Source organism: Coenobita brevimanus, chromosome 111, assembly GCF_032717465.1.
Source record: "Coenobita brevimanus isolate Jiangsu-jjx chromosome 111, ASM3271746v2, whole genome shotgun sequence".
NCBI classification, from domain to species: Eukaryota; Metazoa; Arthropoda; class Malacostraca; order Decapoda; family Coenobitidae; genus Coenobita; species Coenobita brevimanus.
The window spans coordinates 2,511,068-2,536,575 of record NC_137064.1 but is presented as its reverse complement, the minus strand read 5'-3'; the positions used below and the strand labels follow the sequence as shown (position 1 = coordinate 2,536,575).

General features: G+C 41.6%; 1 protein-coding gene and 1 pseudogene across 1 annotated transcript in view; one reads left to right on the top strand and one right to left on the bottom strand.

Annotated features, from left to right (window-relative positions):
- The first annotated feature begins 3,626 nt into the window (after positions 1 to 3,626).
- Positions 3,627 to 6,633, top strand: LOC145417751 (uncharacterized; annotated as a pseudogene).
- A 2,963-nt stretch (positions 6,634 to 9,596) lies between these two features.
- LOC145417880 (uncharacterized) overlaps positions 9,597 to 25,508 on the bottom strand; it is a 142,038-nt gene continuing 126,126 nt past the window's right edge. The window contains exons 3-10 of the mRNA XM_080286496.1: positions 24,957 to 25,078; positions 23,055 to 23,103; positions 19,621 to 19,770; positions 18,258 to 18,352; positions 16,391 to 16,516; positions 15,436 to 15,562; positions 12,528 to 12,636; positions 9,597 to 11,329 (exon numbers count right to left, since the gene is read on the bottom strand). Of these exons, the coding sequence (XP_080142622.1) occupies positions 10,065 to 11,329; positions 12,528 to 12,636; positions 15,436 to 15,562; positions 16,391 to 16,516; positions 18,258 to 18,352; positions 19,621 to 19,770; positions 23,055 to 23,103; positions 24,957 to 25,078 (2,043 nt within the window). The 3' untranslated portion in view covers positions 9,597 to 10,064. The remainder of the gene's footprint in view (positions 11,330 to 12,527; positions 12,637 to 15,435; positions 15,563 to 16,390; positions 16,517 to 18,257; positions 18,353 to 19,620; positions 19,771 to 23,054; positions 23,104 to 24,956; positions 25,079 to 25,508) is intronic.

Here is a 25,508-nt window from a genome sequence, read left to right as displayed (position 1 = left end):
CACTCATCTTTACAGCCGTCTCCCCTTACACTCCCCCACCTCTCACTCTGGCCTCAGTAAACAGAGAAAAGACACAAGGGAACATAATTTACCTGTCTATTTTGGCCACTCAGATTAGTTGCGTGCGTGTGTGTGTGTGTGTGTGTGTGTGTGTGTGTGTGTGTGTGTGTGTGTGTGTGTGTGTGTGTGTGTGTGTTTACAGATGAAGGTGATGTTTATGTGAAGATTCTCAAAGGTTCTACTACAGGTGCATGCATGTCACTTTCATTTCTCTCTCTCTCTCACACACACACACACACACACACACACACACACACACACACACACACACACACACGATTTATTTCTTATCTGGCATAGAAATCAAGCGTCACAAACGCGTCACATATCTAATTGTTGATTTAAGAACAAACCTATGATCATTTTTATGTCGTGACTGTGATTTGTTTTATTTCGTATAGTTGTGGACAGAACTATCGATTATATAAATAGAGTGAGCGATAACTTTTGAATTCCAGTGATGCTATCTTTGGAGCTCAACAGATCTTTCAGAATATTAAGAGAGAGTTTCATAATCGTCGATTTAAAGCGCGTTATGGCATTTTTGTCCACAACTGCATATCACAGCCTGTAAGATGAGAAACTGGGGGTGGGCAGGAAAAACAGACTTCCTTTAGTGCCTCCCCCGCCCGCTAGATGGCAACCCTACACACGACCACAACCAATTTTCCTTATTACAGATCTGACAGAGAAATCAGGCATTACAATTAACATTGGACATTGATTTACAGACAAACTACCGATTTAATTTATGTCGCAGTTATTATATCTTTATAACTGTCCATCAGAGCTTGTAAGATGAGGAACTTGGGCTGTCCAGGAATAACAAACATCATGTACCGTAGTGTCCCCCCCGGTCCCTAGATGGCAGGCTGACACACGACCACAACACAGCTCGTATTTATCCGCGCCGCTCGTCACCTCGGGGTAAAAATACAAACACATTAGTCTTGTGGGGCGCAGGGCAATCTTGGCAGGGGGCGAGAGGTGTGTTGGCAGGGGGCTAAGCATGTTGTCTTCACTAGTACCCTGCCCTGTTCTTAGCATCCCCCTTCCCCCCCTTCGCTGTTCAATGCCCTGTTTTGCCCTACCCTGCCCTTTCTAGTCTTATCTTTTCGTAACCTGCCCTTCCTAGGCATACCCTGCTCTGTCCTGCTCTTCTCTGCCATTTCTTAGTCTGTTATCCTGTTCTGTTCATCCCTACCTTATTCCCAGCATCACCCCTCCTCCCCCTTAGCTGTTCAATTCCCTGCTTTGGTCTGTACTGCCCTGCTCTTACTAGTCCTGCTGTACAATGTCCTGTCCTGCCCTGCCCTGCCCTGTCATCTCTAAGCCTTCCCTACCCTGTTCTGTTCGGCCCTTCCCTGTTCTCAGCATCCACACATTCATCCCTGTTCAGTACTTTCTTCCATACTCCTACCCTGCCCTACCTTGCCCTGTCTTCCCCAATTCTTCCTTGCAATTTCTAAGTGTCCCGACCTGTCCTTCCCTACCTTACCCTACATTATCCTAACCTATTTTGTTTTACCCTATACTGTTCCTCCCCTGACCTACCCAGCTCGGCCCATCCTTCCATGCCCTGTCCTGCCACATCATCCAACTCCCCTGCTATGTCCTGCACTACCCTACCTTACCCAAGCCTGTTCTGCCTTGCCCTCCTTTCTGCCCTACCCTGCCTTGTCCTACCTTACCTTGCCTTGCCCTACCCTGCCCTGTCCTGCCTTGTGATACCCTCCCCTACTTTCCCCTGCCCTGCCTTGCCCTGCCCTTCCCTTACCTGCCCTGCCATACCCAGTTGTTTTGCTCTGCCGCAGCTTGACATCTCTGCGCATTATCGTGTATCATATGACTTGCTGGCAGTGTGTGTGTGTGTGTGTGTGTGTGTGTGTGTGTGTGTGTGTGTGTGTGTGTGTGTGTGTGTGTGTGTGCGTGCGTGCGTGCGTGCGTGCGTGTGCGTGTGTGTGTGTGTGTGTGTGTGTGTGTGAGAGAGAGAGAGAGAGAGAGTACCCTAAGCAAGATAACGTAAAAATTCCCTCCTCTCCCTCACCTAGGAACCACAAATAAAAATAAAAATAAATAATAAACCACTTAAAATGAATAATAAATGAGGGTAAATGTATAGTATCGTAGACCGAATTACATTAACTCCTACTACGATGTCGTATTTCACCGTATTTCACCGTATTCTTAAACACTTCACTGTAATAACGTGTCTTTTTGTTCATGCGCTGTCAAGGCGATTTCCTTCAGCCTTGGAAGGATTAGTAGCAGTGAAGGGGCTGTGTGGTAACAAAAAATGATGACTGATGTTGATAATAAATGATGATGATGATGATGATAATTGATGATATGGTGGTGGTGGTGGTGATAACTGATGATGATGATGATGATGATGGTGATAGATGGTGATGACGATAATAATAATAATAATAATAATAATAATAATAATTAATAATAATAATAATAATAATAATAATAATACGTTACTTGTTAATACCGACAGACGAATTACCTTAGGATCGTTAACTTACCCCCTCACTAACAGACATGGTGGCACCGATAAGATAAAGCATCCCTCAACTCCCTCCCTATCCCCCGAAAGGAAGACGTTCGGCTGTGGATGAAGGAAAGGTTCAGACAGGAGATGATGATGGAAGGATCTTAATTTTTTGATGCAGTGAAATTAGGAGAGCCATGATAAAGCCAAGCTATCTCGTCGGTTAAGGAAGCTCCATAACACTTTTTCCTAAGCGATTTATTTGGCCCATTACACCTTACTGCCCTATTCTGCTTCATGTAAGTCCTTTTAATATCGTTAAACCCTGCATAAATATCAACAGACTGTATGCAAGAAATAAATCGCTCAGAAGGTGCTAGTGAACCTCCGTGTAAAACCAAAATGCGGACCAAAGCCACTATACTTACACCAGCTTACGTAGGCACACACATGGGATATATAAGTAAGTATATGTTGTGTCTGTTATATTTATTGTTACTGAGAAATCGCGGGTGTAAAAGAGGAAAGGTTTGGAATGTTGGCAACGGCTTCAAATTGCCGCCTTCATCATGACCTGCTGTTTATTTATGTCGTGTATAGATGGCGTGTGTAGCTGTATAGTCTATCTCGCGCGGTTTTTAACTCTTATTTCACCCGCTGTCACCTTTCGTTCTCCTTCTCCTTCGTCTTCTCTTCCCCCGTCTGCTTCTTCTCGTTCTACTCTCTCTCTCCCTTCCTTCCCCCGCCCTCTCTCTCTCTGGTAGGAAGTCATATGATATACGATAATGCGCAGGGATGTCAAGCCAGGTAGAGAAAGACAACTGGGTATGGCGGGGCAGGGCAAGACAGGGGTGGGGAGGGCAGGGCAGGGCAAGACAGGGAAAGGAAGGGCAGGGCAGGATGGGGAACGTAATGGAAAGCCAGGGCAAGAAGGTGCAAGGTAGGGAAGGGAAGGGAAGAGAAGAGGAATGGAATGGAAGGGAAGGAAAAGGAGAAAGGGGCAAGGAAAGCCAGATCAGGACAAGACAAAGTTATACAAAGCTAATTTTACTTTTCTCTCCTTTCCAAGATGGCGGGGGGTGCCAAACCATCTCACCTCCCCTACCTCCTCCTCCTCGCAGTCATTCTATCAGCGCTCGTACCCACCGCCCGGCCTTCCCCCAGCTCCGCCGCCTGTCACCACCACACAACCCCCGCCCTGGACCAGCTACTGACGGAGGAGGACTTTACCTACGACGTGAAGGTGTTGCCGCCCAATAAACAGGTGTCTACTTACCTGAGGGCGGGGGAGGCAAAGAGGTACTACAATGACCCTAACACCTCTTCCTAAGCGATTCATTTCGCTTATTGCGCTTTACATTCCAATTGTGTTATGTAAATCCTTCAAACATCGTCATATTCTGCACATACAGTGTACAACAGGATAGGCCTATTACCCAGCAGTATCCAAATATATATCGCTATGGAAAAGGTGTTAGGGAGCTTCCTTAACCGACGAGAACACGGTCTTGGATTACATCACGTCCTTTGAAAATTTCTGAATACTTAGAAATTTGATGCAGATATGCAAATCTAATATCAGCTTTACTCACTTTCATCCTCCAGAGTGGTGTTCCCCCTCCCCTCCCCCTCCCCCCTCACCATCGCCGTTACCCCCTGCGCCGCCCCCCTCTCCTGGACCCTCTCCTTCCGCCCCTCCCCCCTCCCCAACATCACGGGGGAGGGGGGAGGGGAAGGGGAGAAGGAAGAGGAGAGCTATGAGGGGATGGAGTCGAAGCTAATCGAGAGGGAGTGGGCGAACCCGGGATTGTACGTCCTACAGGTGAGAGAGAGAGAGAGAGAGAGAGAGAGAGAGAGAGAGAGAGAGAGCAATGTAGCATATAGGTAAATGCAATATACAACAGACAGACAATGATGTAAAACTGACAGAAAAATAAATAATTATGGATAGAAGACAGATAAGGTGGACAAATACCAAAAAACACTAAAATATACATAAACACCGAGGCATAAACAAACATATCAAATCAAACACCATAACAAAACATCTAAGCATAAACATTAAAAGAAACACCTCAACATAAAGCAAAATACATAAACCGGCGAGCCGTCATGCCATTCTTACTAAGGTTACAAAGAGTAAAACAATTTCGATAAAGTTAATATTATGAACGTTACAAATTTCAAACGTTTTCGGAGTATTTAATGTGCATACGAAATAGTTAATCTGATGTACGAAACTAAGTGGGACAACAGGAACGTTACCCAGTGCTGTCTTGCGAGCCACAGTTAATGAGCCAGGGAACCAAAATGCAGCTTGCAAGGCTGGCTTTTGAAGTGACTGAAAAACAGGATGCATAAATAGTGAGGGAGAGGTAGGAAAGCAGAATAAGAAAAGGTAGAGTAAACAGGAAGAGTAAGGAACAAAAAGACAGAATGCAAGAGAAAGGCAGAGGTAGGAAGAATGAGTGGGAGAAGAACTGTGAGATGCAGGATGGATGCAAGAAGAGTGAGGCAATAACCACACCCCACAGATGCAGGCAAGTCAAGGTGGGACCCATGTGCACGTCCATGCAGAGTGTGGATGGTCACCGGCCCCACCCACCAGCACCCTCACTGCCACGCCCACACCACACACCCGCGGAACCACACTCACCCTCTCGTGGGCCACCAGGTGAGTGTGGCAGGGTGCAGTGTATATCGGTGCAGTGTATATCAGTGCATTTACTCAAAACATGACAACAATCCCTAATCCCTTTCTGCTCAGTTGTTAGTCAGGATGGAAGGTTGTTTTAACTATGATTGTAACCTAGACGACTCACTCATACATTATAACTAGTTGAATTTTAGAGCTATAATTTAGTATTCAAGTTGTGGAACTGGCCCAGTTCCATCAATTGAAAACAAAACAATTATAGCAGGGTGAAGGGGGCCTCTAGGAAAGAGTATGTAATAGTGTGATCTTGACTTTACCACTGAAAATAATGGTAAAATGCTTACATAGTATATTTTCTCAGCTACCATCCCGGACAATGTGGAAAGAAAATATATCAGCACTGTGTTGGTAAAGCAGCACTTGTTATGTAACGTTGTACGGGTGCAGTGACTGACCTGATTACATAGATTTTCCCAACAGTGGCAGCGGAGGGTACTGCCTGGCAGCTACTGAGGGGCAGCCCTTCCTCTCCCTATGTGCTGCTCGTGCTGCCCACTTGCCCTCTGCTGGTAAGGGTAGTGATCGGCAGATGGTGTTAGGCTGTACATCGGAACCAAACTATCAACTGCCTCACACCTCACGCCGCCCACTTCACGTCAGTGTGTGGGCAGTGGGACGTCCCGGGCCACCACTGGTAACAGGGGTGGTACGACCACGCTCCAGAAACCGCATGCCCCGACTTCAACCCGGTAAACTGGTACGGCTGGTGCCCTCTGCTTCAGGTATTGCTCGGGCACGGTACCGTGTCAAGCGCCGCAGCCACCACCTGCATGTAATGGTGGTGGCATGTGGTGGAGGGCGGTTGAGGTTGCGAGTGACAGCAATGGGTGGGAAGCGGGTGGCCAGTGTAGCCGGAAGTCTGCGTGCACTATATCTGGCTATGAAGGACTCACCTCCCAGGACAGTGCTACTGCAGGTGCGCACCACCCCACCTGGTGCAGCACCCCACATCCTGCTCACTGCTGCCCACACTGCCCGTGCTCTGCCACTGCCCCGCCCTCCCCGCAAAGCCCGAGTGCGTGTGCGAGGCGTCACCTGCCATAATGCTACCATCAAGTGGAGTGCTGCCCCAGGACCGTACCGATACTGTCTTGTGCTACGGCAGGACCCAGTTGCTGTGTCACGTCGAATGCGGCCACCACAACAGTGTGTGTGGGAATCAGTGCTGCGGCAAAGTGCACCACCAGGAACCAGATGGTGCAGTGGCCCTATTGATGGTGGTCACAAATGGTATAAACTGACCACCCTCAAGCCTGCCTCACACTACACAGCCACCGTGTTGGCCCGTCATCCTTCCACCCACCGAACTCTCTCCCTCACTCCTGCTAGCTTCAGTACACCACCCTGCCCCACCACATGATGTTCAATACCTTACACTTTGACCAATACTCGTCAGCATTCCTTTCACCACTGCAGCTGCTCACATGCACCACCATCTCACTCTCAGTTGTATCCTCACTTCTTTCATGTAAATGTACAAATCATATAGGATACAATGCATCTGTCTCTCTTATGATGTACAATATATACTGCACTTTGCAGTGCCTCATAGCTACATAAAAAAAAAAGACAAAGTAACTGTTAACAGTGTTCAGTTTATGCAGGAACCTGTGATCTCTTCAGTCTACTGACAAAAAAATACCTGGAGAGCATTAATATAAGTTTCCCTTTGCCATCAGCAAACATTTCAAAAGCTGTAATATAGTACTATTAGAGGTAAGCCTTCCACACCTGTCCACTCATCATATCACCAAGTTCATTAACATTTTTATGTATCCAACCTACCACCCTGCAAATGATCTAGACTGATACTACTCAGCATTTTCAAAGTACATACCTGATACATGGAATATGATGTTTTCTCAGCACCTCACTCCTGTACCACCTCTCTTGTTGTATCACCATACTTGTATATAAAACTGGTATAACATCCACATGCAGTCAGGTCAGTTGCATACCTGTATAATAATCACAAAGAGGAGTAGGTTCGAATCAGTGCAGTAAGGTAAGGTATAATTTAACCCTTCCTGATGGAGAGGTCCAACTCTACTATTCAGAGTCATGGATCCACAGTATCATCTACAATATACAACATTCCTCCTCATGTGCTGTAAATATACCATCCTGTAAATAAACCATTTTGTTTAACATCATTGTTTTCCCACCCTCTCTTACCTCCTTTCTAAGTCAATCATTCACCTTCAGATGTTAAAACCTCTGGAACTGCAGAACACTGACATCTTAAAGGAAAATTATGGCATGTGTCAAGTATTTAAAAAAAAAAAAAAAAAAAAAAAAAACACTCATCCCTTCTTAACCCCTTCAGTCCAAGAACATGTTTTTTTAAATGTCTGGTCACCACCAGATTATCCAGCTTACGAAAGATTGATCAGGGTGGAAGGGTTGGAAAACCTGAACGGAGTATGCGTTAACAATACAGCATATAGATCATTACACGCAGGTTTCCACATTTACACAAATGAAACTGTTTAAGCATTGCATCATGAATATCTCTTGGTTGTTTTTGTTGAACACTCACAGGTTGCCTAACTGCTACAAAACAAGAGAAAACAATATGAGCTTTCCTAATACCAGTACTGTATCATTTCACACTCAAAATATAAATAACTCTGATTTCTGAGGGGTAAGTTGTAAAATATTTTTCCCAAAGATTTCATTAGTTTGTGGTAACAGGTAAGATAAATTGCTAGAGCACAATTTCCTTTACATCGACATAAATAACCACGCCTTAATCAGCTCTCTTTTTTTTGTTTTATATTCCTTGTCTATTCTGCCATACAGCTACACAAATAATCATACAAAAAATATTAGTAATGCCAATTAATTCACCGTAATTTCAAGTGTAATAGTAAGACATATCACTTTTGGTATTTACTCTGTTCTGTGCTACTGTTTCAATGAAGCAATATGGGATTGGGTGATGGTGATAAAGAATTAACTTTTCCAGTGTATACCCAATAGTCCTCGTACACAACTAGCCTGCTAAGTTCTTTGCAGCATTTAACACCATATACAGGAGTGAAAGGTAGGGGAGGCCAAGGAGATGGTGAACTGATGGCATGAAGGAGATAAGGAACGATCAGTCTGAGCATCCAGGCAGGTGAGCAGCAATTTAAAGAGCAGAGCAAACTGGAATGAAGTGGTTTATGTGGGATGACTCACTCACAATAATCTACAATGGGCAAGAAGTGAGGCAACTGGGGTACACCATAACTCAGCTGGACCTGGTGGTGAAAATAATTTAGTGTACACCATTACATACAGCAGCTGTGAGACTGAGTTTCTCCTGTATTTGGGCACCACCCCACTGAAGTAGGCAACAGTAGGTACAGAAATATATAACAGTATGTTATATCAATGGCTGCAAATAAGCATCACAATGTATCTGATGTGACTGGGTGTATCTCATTTGTGTGTATTATATTTTAAACTCCATTAGTAACTGAAAAGAAATGTAACATTTTGACAGAAATGCTAGTATGCGTTGTATCAACTCAGTCACCTCACTATAGGTTACACCCTGACCACATAATACTTAACAATGGCACATATGAAGAGTGTTCCTACACTGACAGCTGTACACTGAGAAACGTGGTAAGTGAATGCATGTCATATGGATAGAATGGATGTACAGTAACAAGGTGGTGAATATATATGTGTGTGAGTATAAAGGTGGGAGGAAGCATGGTGGCCTAACAAGTCGATGGATAGATATGGTAAATGAGTAAGTCAGAAAGTGAGGTATGGAAGTTGGTGAGATTGGTGAACGGGCAAAAGATCAAACTGCATGGATAAATTTTGTATGAAGAAGCACATGACAAAGATTTGGCACCCCATTTTTAACTCTGAAGTTGGTTAAGAACAGATACATGGGTCCTTCAAAAAGTTCCTGACCATGGCCAAAAGAACATCACAGGAGAAAGATTGTTCTTGTATTATTTCTCAACACAGTCTCTCCTAAGTTCAGTGCAACTGGTCCATTGATGTTGAAGTCGATTATAAGTTGAATAAAATCATATGGAAATGGCAATAGGTAAAAAAAAAAAAAAAAAAAAGGTGTGTGTGCGTGTGTGTGTGTGTGTGTTGGACTCAATGGGTTCATTAAATCTTTCAGGCTCATACAATCTACAGGATTTTCATAAGTATTAGAGAGTACCAGAAGGCAACCATGACGAAAGTAGCCTAACCCTGGGCCCATCACCTTTCAGAGAGGATAATACAGGGCTAACTAACATCTTTCTACCCGCAGCAACAGTAAACAAAACCATTTTGCATAAAATACCTTTATTTCATATGCTTTTTTATAAGCAAACTATAATTACTGTACTAAATTTTTCAGTATAATTCCTGACAGACGAAAAATATCTTTTGAAAATAATTTAGAAATTATTAAAATGACCTATGAAACTGTCAAATACAGTATATTATGACAATCACATGATGCATTATAAAAATGGTAAATTGACAACAGATGGGTTTATCACAGCATCATTTGTCAAATGCTATCTTATTTATGTTAGCAGTAACACTTTTTATTTTCCATGTACTGATAAAAGTTAAGACAAAAACTTGGGTTCTGACTGGTAAAGAAGACTTCAGCAGCTTTTATATTTATTTCACATATCATTTAGAGACAAAGGAAGAAAAATATAATAATGTTAGTTTATTATCACAAAACACTTCAGCTTGTGACTAGGAAACGGAAAATATCAACAACTCTGTTTTTAAAATCCGCTGTTACACGAAGAAAAATATATCTGGTATTGCCTCTCACTTTGGCTCGAAAATGTCCCTTTTGGCGCGGACGGTGCCCTCAGTGATGTACACCTTAGGTCTGTCTTTCACCCTGAACGTGTCCCGCCGGGTGCAGGGCGGACGCATCCTAGGGTGTTCTTTGGCGGCGAATGACTTGGGATGGAAGGGACAGGGCAGGAAGGGGGGACGGTGGGTGGTGTTTAGGGCGGAGAATTTGTGAGTGAGGAGCGGCACCACGGTTCCCTGCTGCACCCTGGAAGAGCTCCCTGATCCGCCCCCACTACCACTCCACCCAATGTTGCGCTCGAAAAAATCCACAATTTGTCTTATGTCAGTGTCCACCTCCACATCGTACTCAGAGAGACGGGAACTGACTGGGGTGTCATCTCCTTCGCTATAGGCAGTCAAGTCGCAGGGTGTGTGGTGGTCATGACAGCACCCTAAGCTGGACAAGTCCTCTGAGCTGTCTGTCACCACTGAAGATGATCGTTGAGCAGGGCGATGACGGCCGGGATCCTCATCCTCAGTGGAGACCAGTGAAGCTGTGCTCAGTTCAGAGTATGAGAGGCAGAGGTCCGGCGTGCTTGGGCGCTCTACATCTCCTACACTGAAGAACCCACTCTCACCTGAACCCCGCCGACGGACTGGCCCCGGCCCTGCCCCACCCTCACCCCCACCACTACCAGGATCTGACCTGGGAATGCTGGTGGCAGACCCACCCTCCCGACCCACCTGGCACCCATTTTGCTGCCATGTCCCTGCCCCAGTCTCACCACACCCTGGATCTAGCCTACACCTACAGTCCCCACCCTCCCTCTCCCCTACCCGAGTATGTTTGTTCCCACCCACACACTGGCACTGCTTCCCCCCGCCTTCTACCTGGGCTGAGAACTGCCTGTGGGTTCGACACTGGCAGGAGGCGGGGGATGCGTGACACAAGCAAGAGTCAGAAGTGTGAATGTGGCGTGAACTCCCTATGCTTGACTGATCAGGAAGGAGGACTAGGTAATCAGGCAGGGAATGGCAGTACCGCCCTCCTTCCTGTAGAGCCAGTTGGGATCGGGCAGGCAACTTGATGCGGGAGAAGGGGTTGACAGTGGAGGATGATGCCTGGAAGTAGGGATCTGCTGCACTCATCTTCTCCGCTATCTCCTGAGGGGTGAGAGTGGCTCCTCCAACACCACTACCTCCACCATGATGCCCAGATACACAACTTCCCTCACCCAGCTGGTGACGCAACACTTTGAAGGTGTCGTCTGATAGCGATCTTCGATGGCAAACTGACGTAATGACAGTCTTATTAGTTAAAGCATACAGTATAGGTACAGATGCAGATGATAATATCGCCCAAGTTTTTACTAAAACATTTATATTTGTACAACATTCTAAAAAGTAACAAGGTTCTAAAGACTGTATAAATGGAATTTAAATATCATTGCTCGCTGTCATAATGAAGTGAATCGATATCTACATCTGCACCTGTACACTCGCTTCAAGAAGTATCGGTGCAGAATATGTACGGTATTAAATATTATGACACACGAAACAAAGGAAAGTAGAAGTTATGGTTCTGTCCTCTCACACGCAGGCATCCCAAACAACTGATGAGTGCTATATTAGATACCACTTGTATGGCCATAAATGTTATAATATATACAGGTATTAACGGGCTGTCACTACCACATGGTCGAATAATTCGGATGGCATTGGACCCACAGTGCACTGATACTTTCTGGAGCGAGTGTACATAACATTAAGTATACTGTAGAGTAAATTTCAAGGTACTGTATGCTCAGCCTTTGGTTCCTTCTTCCTTGCATAAAAAAAAAGAAAATCAGTTTCAGCTTTTGTTTCCACAGAACAGCTGTAACAAAATGATGATGATAATTTTGTTGTTATTCACAATTCATAAAATGACGGAATTACAGTACTGTATATACATATATGCATGAAACTGGATTTTACCAACATGGATGAACAGTCATTTCAAAAATGCATTATCAACATCACAACCAAAATCCATAATATTACTGTACATAAATATAAAATTCCTACTGAAAGCATTGATCTTCTGTCATAACACCCACATGATACCCTCACACAAACACTTAGACTGGTACACATGTGGACTTAAGAATCTTCACTGCATCTGCTTCCTTACACTTTACTTCTGTATATGAAAACCAAAATATTATCATCGCCATCATCATCAAGACTTTTTATCTCATCTACAGATAGAGTGGGGTATGCAGTAGTTAAGTTACAATGACGATAGGGTGGAGTATAGCTCAGATACAGCAACAATGGAATACTGTACACTACTATAGTTTCTCATTTTTCTTAATATGAAATGAGACTAGAATGAGAATGATGATACTGTGGCATATGAGTATCAAATAAAATGCAAAGGAAGGGTTATAGTGAAGCCTGCCAAGCCCAAGAAAATATGGGATATGGAAAGAGTGAGCCAACACCCACCTTTAAGCTTCCTGGGTGCATGTCTGGATGGCGGGGGAGTCAACTGGTGCAAAAGACTCTCCAGTTTTCCAGTTAACTCTTCAAATGATGGACGGGTTGTTGGCTCAATCTAGAAAAGACGTTGCACATTAGTGAGAGTATTCATAATTGTTCTTGAAACTAAGGGCCATTTGTATTTGCTTTTATCTTAATTCACAAAGCCAATGGACACACCAAAACCAAAAGAAAGAAATTAATGTGAAAAAAATATAACAAAACAAAATCACTCCTGATAACAATTAACTGTCACAGGTACTGCATTTGTTTAAGGTGGAAACTGACGAAGATCCTTTAAGAATACACACCCAGGCAGGGCAAGGGATTGCCTAAAGGAAGAGTGACAAAGAGAAGAGAGGAAAAAAAAAAAAAAAGATATTTTTAAGCTCCATCAGCATATTTACATTTACATTTTTAAAGACCTTGGTCATGCTACCATCTGTAAATCTTTATAACCTAATGGCTGCTCTCCAAACTGCTTTCCGCTTGTAAGGAACGGGGTTAATGAAGGCTATAACTAATCCTTCCAGTTTGAAATGTGTTTCCTAAGCTACATAAAATCATCTGGTTGCAACAATAATAATATATGTAGGGAAATGGCATTCTCAGATACAGGGGTACCGTATAACACAGTGACATGTTGAAAATGTCTCAAATACAGACACAAGGCCACAAAGTTAGCACCTTCAATTCAATGTTGTACTTTATTTTTTTTTTTGCTACCACCAAACAATTTTATTCAGCTTAGGAACGGTCTCTCATATTGTGGAAGTAAATGAAGGACGTGTAACACCTCCACTTCCAAATGTCTCTATAAATAAGGATAAGACCTTGTGGTGGAATCAAAATATAAACACATCATTGGAATAAAGGGATTAACAAATAAATCAAACATACAACTCCAGTCCATCCTCATTTAGGGTTGTATTCTAAGTGGCTAAGCTATTCCTTCTGCACATTACACTTCAATAGCCTGCTGTATGCTTTTGATGCAAACTATGTTGTTTTTATATCAAAATACCTGTACCAGGTACGTACAGTGGATTTGCCTAATCCGCGTATCTGTAAGCCACAGATTTGTAATCTGCGGTACTTTGCCCAACCAGTCCCTATTTTTTTTTTTTTTTTTTTCCCCACGGAAAAAACTCGAAAAACGCAGTTCCTAGGTTCCAAAGTGGCCCATTTCCGAGGAGATTTATAATATCCAGGCACCCATGATGTATTCCACAGCTGCTAGCCAATCACAGACAACCTAGACCCAGCAGCCAATCACAGCCCACCCCTCGTGGCAAGTGTGCACACTACAGCTCCCATGTTTTTTTTTTACCTCCTATCCCTCCAACCGCCAACAACATGTGCTCCCCCATGAGCTCTGAGCGTTACCTGGCCTTTTTTTTGTCAAGGTTACCTCTTCCTGGGCTGTTATGGATGACCCCAAGCCCCAAAGGCGATGTTCAACCCAGTTGGGGGCCAAAAAGAAGGCTCCTGTCAGTTATCAGCAGCATTTGGACATTATTCGTCGAGTGGAGAAAGGAGAGAAGTTTGCGCACTTGGCCAAGGAGTACAGCCTGAACGAGTCAAAAATTCACACCATTTACAAGAACAAGGCAAAAATTTTGAAGTGTGTCAAGGCCTATGGGACTGGAGCATTTGACGGTCGGGTTCACTGCCAAGACGGGGCATTAATATGGACGGAATGTTGCCTGGCTATGTTTGTATTGAGGCAGGCCAGGGAAAACATTCCTGTTGATGGGCCAGTATTGAGGGAGAAGGCTATAGTGTTCCACACACTGGAATGTTGACGTCTCAGTGTAACCCCTGCCAAGCCCTTTCGTGCAAGCCAGGGTTGGTTCCAGCAGTTTATCAAGAGGAAAGTCTTAGAAATGTCCACTGTACGGGTATGCATGCATCACCTGACATGGCTGTGGCAAGAGACTACCCAAAGGTATTGAATGCAGTAACTGATGAAGGGGGTTATATGAGGAGCACCATCTTCAACATGGAAGAAACTGGGCTTCAGTGGATGCGTTTGCCATCAACGACTTAGATCTCTTGTCAGCAGAAGGTAGGGTGCTGTAGGGGGGTTCCATAAGGGTCCAGACTATTAATCTTTTTTCCCACTGGTTCTTAACTTTGTACACCGCGAATTTCATAAACCACAGGTAGGTACCAGTCTCTAATTGTCGCGGATTACGCGAATCCACTGTATTAGACAAGCGAATAAACTGCCCCAGGAGAGGTGCTACCAAACCTCCTATGCCACTTGGAATATGGTCCTTACTGTCTAGTATGTGTGCTGCCAATTGCTTCTTTGGGAGATATTCTACTGGTTCATCAATGAGGGAAAAAAAAAAAAAAAATCAAAGCAACTTCATAATAAGCCACAAACAACTTTAAGTAAAGAAACTTGTTCTAGTAATCATCAACTTAAGACTGCTGCAGTTGTTCTGGCCCCAGGCTCATCTGGACATGAATGTACTGGCCTGCAGTAAACCAGCCATTTTAAACAGGCACTCCCAGAGGTATTTTGCTTAGGTTAGATTGAAGGTTTGTGCATAAAGTGAATAAGGCTCGTATTCTAGGCAGATAAGGAAGCTCCCAAACACCTCTTCTTTACTTATTTATTTTTGGACAGAGCTGGCCAATACTGTTTTATATTACATTTATGCAGAGTATGCAGATGTTGGAAAGATTTTAGAAACTGAGAATAGGATGGCAAGAGTAATACGCAAAAATAAATCATTTAGGATGTGTTAGAGTGCTTCCTTACCCAGCGAGAATACAGGCCTGTGTGTTGTGATGCGAGATATATTTTGTGATGGTAATGATGCAATCCTACAATTACCAAACAGAACCATGAGTGAGAACTAACTTGGCAACACTGGAAGGCCATCTGAAGGAAGGCTGATGGGCAGTCTGGCTGAATCATACTGTAGAAATCCAAGTAGTGAATTCCAAAGTTGTGGGTACGTGGCAGGATGTCTGGGTCAGCCTCACATCTGTAAACACATACACATATGTACCATGGGTATGCAGGGATAGATCTGTGGGTGGGGGGTGGGGGCAGGCATCTGGGTAACTGCCTTCCCTACCCCTCAAGTAATAATAATAATAATAATAATAATAATAATAATAATAATAATAATAATAATAATAATAATACAGTAATACCTTGTTTTTTTTATTTTGCTTGTCTCAGTTTTTTGCATATAAACTAATCCAGCATAAATTACAATCAGACTAAAGGGTAATGACCAAAATATCAGAAGAACATGTGCAATATGCATAAATGTGCATACTATGACCTGCAAAGTGCAGCTTCTACAACATCTACTCACTAAAAATCCATTGCAAATTATGAATTCCCTCAAGAAACATATATTTACTTTTTTTACATGAAATTTTTGGAAACTTAAGACTGAATTTAATTTAGTCTGCCACTTGGCAAATGCTTAAGAAAAATGAGAATGAGATGGACAGATCCAGGGGTTCTGGCTAAGATTATCTGTAAACCATCATATGAAAAGTGCAATGCACTAGTGGTATGTGGTCATGCTGCATTCATACCATACTGGAAGTAAGTTTGCAGGTAAGTAGATGCCTCTTTTGATAAATCTTTAGTGAGAATACTCTCCTCACAAATTAAAGTACAGGGAACTTATCTTTGGCTAAGCAGGGGAGATATTTATATATATATAGCATCTGAGGGACTACAACCGATGAGGAACACCAACTATACGAATGAAAAACTCTACATTCTAATGGCTGCTGTACAGTACATTTTAAACAAATGTCTGGATGCACCATAAACCTTACAATTGTCATACCTTGCAATGAGTTCACAGACTATGATACCAAAGCTGAAGATATCAACATGGTGGTCATACCAGTCCCCTCGTATGACCTCTGGTGCCATCCAGTATGGTGATCCCACCTGCCGCAGCCGCACACACCTGCACAAATCATCAGTGTATTGTATATCATATGGTTATTCTCGTCCCATATGGTACACTTCAATATGTTAAAAAAAAGAAGAAAAAAAAAAAAAAGTTTACTATACTCTATCCACTTTGACTTGGCCTGACACTGCCAACTCTCCACCTTGGCTGCTGAACTATAACATGATTACAGTACATTGCCATTTTGCATCACACACATGAAAATACCTTCTTATGTGACCAAGAATTAGTCAGTTAATTACAGTATAATAAAAACATTTGCCAATACTGAACATGTAAAGCCAGGGTTAAATGAGTTATATACTGTACATACAATTTCCTAATACAGCTCTCTTCATCCACTCTGACAGCAGTCTCTATAGCAAACACACCTGCATTTACATGACAAGTACCTGAATAGCTATCTTCTGATGCTTTTGTAAGTATAACTGTAATTATATATTTAAAAAAATAAAAAAAAATAAAAAACCAATTAAGAAATCTGGCACTAAGGGAAAGCCACTTTTTTTTTCTTTTCTTTTCAGTGCATCTGACGCTATGCATAGGCTATTCAGTTTGCTTCCTGAGGCTTAGCAATACTTGTTTACTCAGCACACCAACAAGCAAAGTAAATGCATGCCATGTCTCTCACTCACATGCCTTGGGTACAGCTCATCCATTGCTTTTCTTGCAAAAGTCTATCTATCTATCTATCTATCCACTGCCAAATGCCTTAATCCCATAAGGGGTGGCTACAAACAAATCGCCTCCATGTCACCCTGTCCCCCACCATTTCACTGCCCTACTCCCAGCTTAAACACCCCTCTCTCATATCTCTCTCCACTACATCCGTCCATCTTATCCTTGGCCTCCCCCTCTCTCACCCCCTCCACCTCATTCTAAAAGGCTTAGTACCTGATGGTGGCTTTCCAAACTACACAAACCTGACAACATCTTAAGTTCAGTCCCTTAACCCTGATGGTGTTTCATAAGACATCATCCCAAGTCCTCTTAGGTCTACTTCTTGGTGCCCTACCCTTCACATTCAGACTCTTTTTCATCCAATATTTACCTGCTAACCCTCCATTCTTTCCATTTGTCCATACCACATCATCTCCCCATAAGCACCACATCACCAATACCTTCACTGTTCATTGGCTATTTCACCATTTGCAACTTTGTCATTAGAAGATGCACTGGACATCAATAAGGCCATCTTCATCTCTTTATGTTTAAACCTACATAAGTCATCCTCTCTTACTGTCCAGGCTTCATTCTCAGAATGCATTAACCACCTCACACATGCTTTATACAATTTTCCCTTTACATGGAAGGTTACAGCTTCCTAAATATTTCTGGTAAATACTCCCTGATAAAAGTGCAAGAGTCATGTAGAAAAGTCTTAACTTATAAAAATCATCTTGGCCAAGACTCACCAACAATACTGAGATGGAAACACATTCATCAAGCTATGAATTAAGAATTCATCAAGCTATGAATTAAGAAAGAGTGTTTAATGTTGATAATACTCTAACAGTGCATGGAGAAACAGACCAATGTGAACAGTATTACGATACTGTAAATACAGGGTATAAAGGGTCGCCAAAAACAGGACTCTTTCTTTCTTTCTCTCAGTGCTGCATGCATTTCATCATGCTATGCTGATGGTGTATGTGATTCAAAGAAGACATATAATGTACAGTACTTGTACAGTACAGTATATGGTGACAACCAAGAACTTCTTACACACACTTACTTATCACGTGGTATTGGTGCAGCCAGGCCAAAGTCAGCAATAACTGCAGTCATTTTGTGTTCCCCTCCCTCTGTTGTGTGCTTGATCAACACATTCTGAAACAAAGTCAACAGCCAATACAGGGGGCAAGTTTCTGCCAACAATACAAACTACAGTCAGCTGTTACTGGTATCATATCATAACATCATTATTCTCGGAAGCATATGACACAAGGTAACACCACACTGTCATGAAGTGAAAGTTAATGTGACTTCATTACACATAATACTGGGTAAGAGAGAGGGTAAACCTTCATCCTATTTATGGTATGTTGAAGTCTCAGTGTTGCGCCATTATTGTCGTACCCCCCCCCCCCACCCAACTAAACAACTATCAAAAATGTGGGTACAGTGTAATTCCTTCAACAATAGGTACAGCTGGAGATTAATACTCTAGCCTGAGTCTATAGTTTTCATTACATATCTGTAAGACAATATGCTATAGATACTGTACATACAATGCCATGTGTAACAAAATAAACAATTTAATAATTCAACAATCTACTTCAGGAGTCGGCATATAAACTGTAACATTCTGACCTAGATTAAAATTACAAGATAACCTGAATACACTAGCAGTTATAAGATGTACATAGTCTAATGCAGAAAACAGATTTCTGCTTCAGATAATCAGATGCAGAGTGGGAGAAATTTTTTGAACTGGATAAATTAGATAAAGCCTTCATTTAGCCCTTCACTATACGAGGTCTACCCACAGCTGAATAAACTAATGTGGCAGTAGCTTAATTAAAATGAAAAATACATCAAGTAAACGGGTGAATGATTTATTTTGTATAAGGCAATTTAATATTATGTACATTATTCATACTGGTATACACTGCAGGTATGTTGCTGGTAAAATGGTACAAATAATATACTGTCAAAGAAATTATTAAGATGAAATAAGCAATATATAATGCCTCCTAAACTGATAAGAATTCAAACTCTGCAGTGGAGGTAGGTCGTGTTAAGGGTTAATGTCCAGGATAATAGCAAGAATAAAACATTAAAAGATGCCACAATACTGAAGGAATTAAGCTCTTTGGACTGACGAGGTATTTTATACTTAAGTATTGTGTTATTCTCATTCCCACTAAAAACTTTACTGAACTTTGGGAAGATCTGTTGTCCTGAATGGATTAATGAAGACTGTAACTAAAGCCTGCAGTATGAAAACATTGCTCCCCCCCTCCCAACAAAAAAAAGGCTAAATACTGTACAACTGGGTGGTAAGAAGAAAAAGAAAGAGAGAGAGAGAGAGAGAGAGAGAGAGAGAGAGAGAGATCACCATCTTCAAAGAATTATGCAAAGGGTGTCATGCTTACCTTAGAAGTGAGGTCCCTGTGGAAGACGCCCCTGGAGTGGAGGTAGGTCATGCCCCGGGCGATGTCCAGGGCGAAGGACACGCGGGTGGCCCATGAGAGGTTGATGGCCTGGTTCCCTATGAGTGCATCAAGGGATCCTCCATTGATGTACTGGGGGAAAGGATGTGTATTAGGGTACAGAGGAATTCAAAGGGAGTTCAAATGTCCACAGACATACTGTACAATGAAAACAGGGGTATAAAGGAGAAGAAACCAATATACTGTACTGGGGAAACGATGTGCACTACTACAAAGGAATTCAATAGGGAATTCAAATGGCCACTGACAGATGTACAATGAGGACAAAATGAATATAAAGGAACTGAAAGTACAAAGGAGCTGAAAGGAGTACCGAGAAGTTTTCAGGAATACAAAGATGAATGGATCACAAATGCTTAAATAAGATATGGATAGTAAAGCAGACTGTTAAATGATAGGAATGCATAATGCCAAATAATAAGAATAATAAGAATAAGAATGTTTCCTGTACGTTTCTGGCCTTTGTTCTGCCAAGGCAAATCGTGTTGTTCAGCCTACACTTACAGTACTTTCAATATATTACATTACCATCCATAATCATGATAAATACTGTAAAACTAGTCATAACTATTACCATTCCATTATTACCTCCGCCAATAAAGTAAGGTGGGGGTTATGTATTCATTTATATCTTTTTGTCTGTTTGAGAATATTTATCACAAAAAGTTATTATCGGATGTCAATGAAATCTGGTGGATAGATGGGCAGTGGGTGGTCAAGGAGATGGCTCCGGATAGGAGAATTAATCGTAAATTTCACTGGCGTTGGCGGAGGTATGCGCTCTGTTACTAACAAGGCAGACTATAACAAGAAAATTAACTATATCAGCCTGTGAAATTATTCGTTTGGTAGGAAACAGGAATTATATATATATATATATATATATATATATATATATATATATATATATATATATATATATATATATATATTTGGCGCTGGCTGAGGTATACACTCCCTGAATGGTTTCTAGTTTTAGTCAACGGTCACCAAAAAGATCAGTTATATCTACCTAAGGAACTTTTCACATCACGCCATTTTTTAGCAACAGACCCTCCCCTCAAAAATGATTGCGCACGTCAATGAAGAGGACCCAAACACATTTTTACTATCCCGGGTTTCGTAAATAGTAAGCTTCATACACTCATTAAGGAAACCGATCGCAGGAGTAATTTTTGAACTTTCTTTTATCACAATAAATACAGTAAATGCAACCAGGAAGTATTTACACTCACTTCAATAATTAGTAATAACCTTGCTTTTATTTTTTATTTATTGTAGCGAGCGAAAATTTACATCAAACATCTGGCGTTTTCTTTGGTTTTGGACTCTTTCATAACAGCGGGGGAGATTCCGATTGCCCCATTATTTTTGGCTAACATTCCTCACTGATTTTGGGAAAGGTAAGTGATAGCGTAAATTTTATTGAGTAAACGTAACTTCTCACACAGTAGCTATAAGTTAAAATATTGAAAACTTGGAAAAAATGAAAAAAAGCTGAATATGTTAATAATAATAATAATAATAATAATAATAATAATAATATCTTTCTCGCCTACTAATTTCACTATTTACAGAACTGGTGACCTACAGAAATGCATGATTAGACTAGATCATGTACTTTTAAAAAAGAATGAAAAGCTCTGGCACTGATTTCATAAATACCAAACTAAAACAATTTTCCCTCAATATAACTTTTAATGTCACGTTCGGCCTTAACATTTAGAACAGTCCATCATCAAAAAAAGAAAAAAAGAAAAAAATGAAATATGCGGATCACAGCGACTACGAGGCCATAAAATATGATGTTTACAGATATTAAGAAAGAGTAATGGGTTACGGCAACACTAAACTTAAAAAAAAAAAAAATGAAATATGGACTTGGAAAAAAATAAGGAGTGATGAAAGAGACTACAGAGAAGGAGGAGGAGGAGGAGGAGGAAAGACAATTAACATGATCATAGAAACAACGGGATTACATAAAGATACAGAAGGGTTAACACACACACACACACACACACACACACACACAGTCGGAAAAGACAGCGATGTTACAAAAAAAAGTTACAGCAGTTACATAAATACGTAAGGATAAAATAATTCATATTAGAGCAGTGAGGTTACAGAAAAATATTACAGCGAATTACATAAATACCGGTATATTAAACAACATTACATTAAACGAGGGAGGTTACAAAACTGATTACATAAGGATTACATGAAGGTATGAGTGGGTAAAGCAAATTAATTAAAAGAGACTGCGAGGTTACAAAAGACAAAATTACAACACAGAACATGACTAACGAGTTACAAAAGAGTACAAAAAAGGATATACGCAATTACTGAGCCATAAAATTACAGCTCGTGGCGAAATTACAAAACGTACAGCACGAAAATACGCACTTACCGAATGACGTAAGTTACAGAGCGCTGTTAATGGATTACAAACACTACAGAAAAAAAGGTGGCTGCACAATCAGGTTACAAAATCATCTCGCTAGAGTAAAAAATACAAAAATTCCCCGTATTACAAGTGACATTAACCCTTCAACCTGAGGACACTTTTTTTTTTTTTCTTTTTTTTTTTGTTGCTGCCAGTGTTTTATTCATCTTACAGTGTCGTAAATGCAGTGACGTCATCAAGTCCTATTCTCCCCCTGCACCACTCCCTGCCTCTTCCTCCCCCGCCTAAAATCGTCCAGCAGCAGTAACAATAAATTACCTCATTAAAAAAAAATAATAAACCAGAACGCACTCAGAGCACACACCTCCGCCGAATGCCCATAAAATCTATTGTTTATTCCTGCTACCGAATACGAATCCACCTAAACACACTGCCCACCATGTTGCATTGTACAGACAACTTTAAACGGGTGAATACATGATTTCCATCCAATTTCGCTGTCAGATGTAATAAATAAATACATACATACATAAATAAATATAAAATTATAAGTGATATTAACTCCTTCACTCCGAGGATGGGATTTCTTTTTATTTCGCTGTTTCAGGACGATTTAAATCACCTCACAAACTTTTCAAACTTGATGGCTTACACAGAGGGTAGCCGCAGAAACAGGCCCTTCTAAATCTTAAAAAAAAAAAAATCGTCTGGAGATGGCAGGAAGAATATAAGTACACCCTCGAGGCGAATGGGTTAAGAATGTGGTCGGAGTAACCTTGGGGATTTCGTAACGCCTATACGTAAGTGGTTTAGGCTGCATATTACACCTCGGTACCCTTATATGACTGACGCAAATTGTGGCCATGTTAAAACGGTATTAAATGTTGAGGCCCGATGCGGGAAATAAATCGCTATGGAGTAGGTTTTAGGGAATCTGGGTCTTTGTACTTACCTCGGTGAGTGCGTGGACCTGACCCTCGTTGACACACACGCCGTAGTAACTGTAAGTAGGAACAGCGTAAGTACAATGTGTAAGTAGGAACAGCGTAAGTACATATTGTACGTAGATAAAATGTAAAGCAAATAAAGTAAGTCAAATGTGTAACAGGGCATCGTAGTTGTTGTTATTGTTGCTGTTATTGTTGTTTAACCCCGGTCTGTTTGGGCGAGTAGACCCGTTGACCACAGGTAAGCAACTGCTTTCGTGGGACTGTCCTATATGTACAGTACAACACACGAATACATGCAGGGAGCCAGGGCCCCCTTATGGTAGACAACGCCTCACCAGGGTCAGACCAGGGTGCAGGAAAATAAAAAGGGGTCCTAAGGTACACAATGCCACCACGTGTAGGCTCCTCGTCAGCGCTATCTATCCCTCGTACAAATTTTCAAGTAACACCTTCCATCGCTACACCGGCCACGAAAGTCTTAGCTTACTTTTCTTCGTGACAATACGTACTAATGACGTTAAAAAATCTTGCGTAACATATAAATACAAGAATTCAGAATCGTACCGGTTTTTATTTTCTTATCAAATAAAAAAAAGTATATATATTCACCTTTCTATCTACCTCTAGCTGTATCTACCTCTAGCTGTATCTACGATGAAACAAACAAACAAACAAAAAAAGCTGGGTACATTCTAACATACTGTAATTAAGAGCTGGAACTAAAAAATAAAAATTACACCCGTACACACGGAAATATTTGAAATGTCATTCGAATGGACAACTGGCGGCAAAACAACAAAAAACAAAAGCGGGCCGAAGTGCGCAATCCTCATCAACCCAGCAATGCCCGCCTCGTTACTGGCATTTTCGTGGCATTTCAGCAAAGATCAGAGCTGTCACTGTCATAATAAAGCGGTGACAGTGAGATAATGACCGTGAGAGTGACTTGAATTACTTGAATTACGAATCAAGTGGAATGTGATTTGGAGAAACTCGTTAGGCTCGTTTTCTGTGTGGAAGGGGGTGACTATAGAAATGGATGCTGGAAAGAGATGCCTTCACGTGGTGGCACCGATATAACTGACTGGCTCCACTGCCTGGTTATACAAACGTCCCTCAACTACTACCCTATCCCTCAAAAGGAGGATGGTGGACTGCCGGAGGAGGGGGAATCCAGCCTACAGTCCACCGGGTTCACGTAACAGATGAACCTGGCGCGACAAAACAAAAAACAAACCACCACCACCACCACCAACAACAACATCAACAACTACTACTACTACAACTACAACTACTGCCACACACGAAATGGAAGAAAAAAAAATGATATACAGTGGCATTAAGATGAATTAATATAAACAAATGTCCCTGAAACACTTGGCAGTCAATTTTTCTCCCTTCAAAATCTCAATCACTCATCCATACAATAAGTACACTCTTATTAACATCTATTATTTCTACTCCAATTTCCCTTTTTTTAAACTGAACACATTTTGGCGTCAATCTAAGACACTGAAAAATAATACATGAAAATAGTCTGTTTATTTTTGAGATGATTTGTTTTAATATTTCACCCAACCATACCATAGACCACCTTGGTATATTAAATGCTACTGAGTCTACTATATGCTACTGAGTCTACTAAATGCTACTGAGTCTATTATATGCTACTGAGTCTACTATACGCTACTGACACTACTATCGGCTACTGAGACTATTAGAGGACACCGAGTATATTAAATGCTACTGAGTCTACCAAATGCTACTGAGTCTACCAAATGCTACTGAGTCTACTAAATGCTACTGAGAGTACTAAATGCTACTGAGTCTACTATAGGCTACTGAGACTCCTATACGCTACCGAGTATACTTCATGCTACTGAGTCTACTGGCATACTACTGACCTGAGTATATTTGGGTGGTGCAGTCTGTTCATGAGCTCCACCTCCCTGAGCATGTTGTGTCGATTACTGAGCAGTTTGTTCATCTTGAGCACCATTACGTCACCCGTCACACGATGCCGCACCTGTAACACCGTAACACATCAGTACACCCGTAACACCTTGGTAATTAGCACCTGTAACACCGTAACACATTAGTACACCCGTAACACCTTGGTAATTAGCACCTGTAACACCGTAACACATCAGTACACCCGTAACACCTTGGTAATTAGCACCTGTAACACCTCTAACACCTTTATAATTAGCACCTGTAACACCGTTACACCTTGGTAATTAGCACTTTAACACCTCTAACACCTTAATTAGCACCCGTAACACCTCTAACACTAACATCGTAACACTTTAACACACCTCTAACACCTTGGTAATTAGCACCTGTAATACCGTAACACATTAGTACACCTCTAACACCTTGGTAATCAGCACCTGTAACACCGGAACACATTAGTACACCTCTAACACCTTTATAATTAGCACCAGCATGTATTCAGT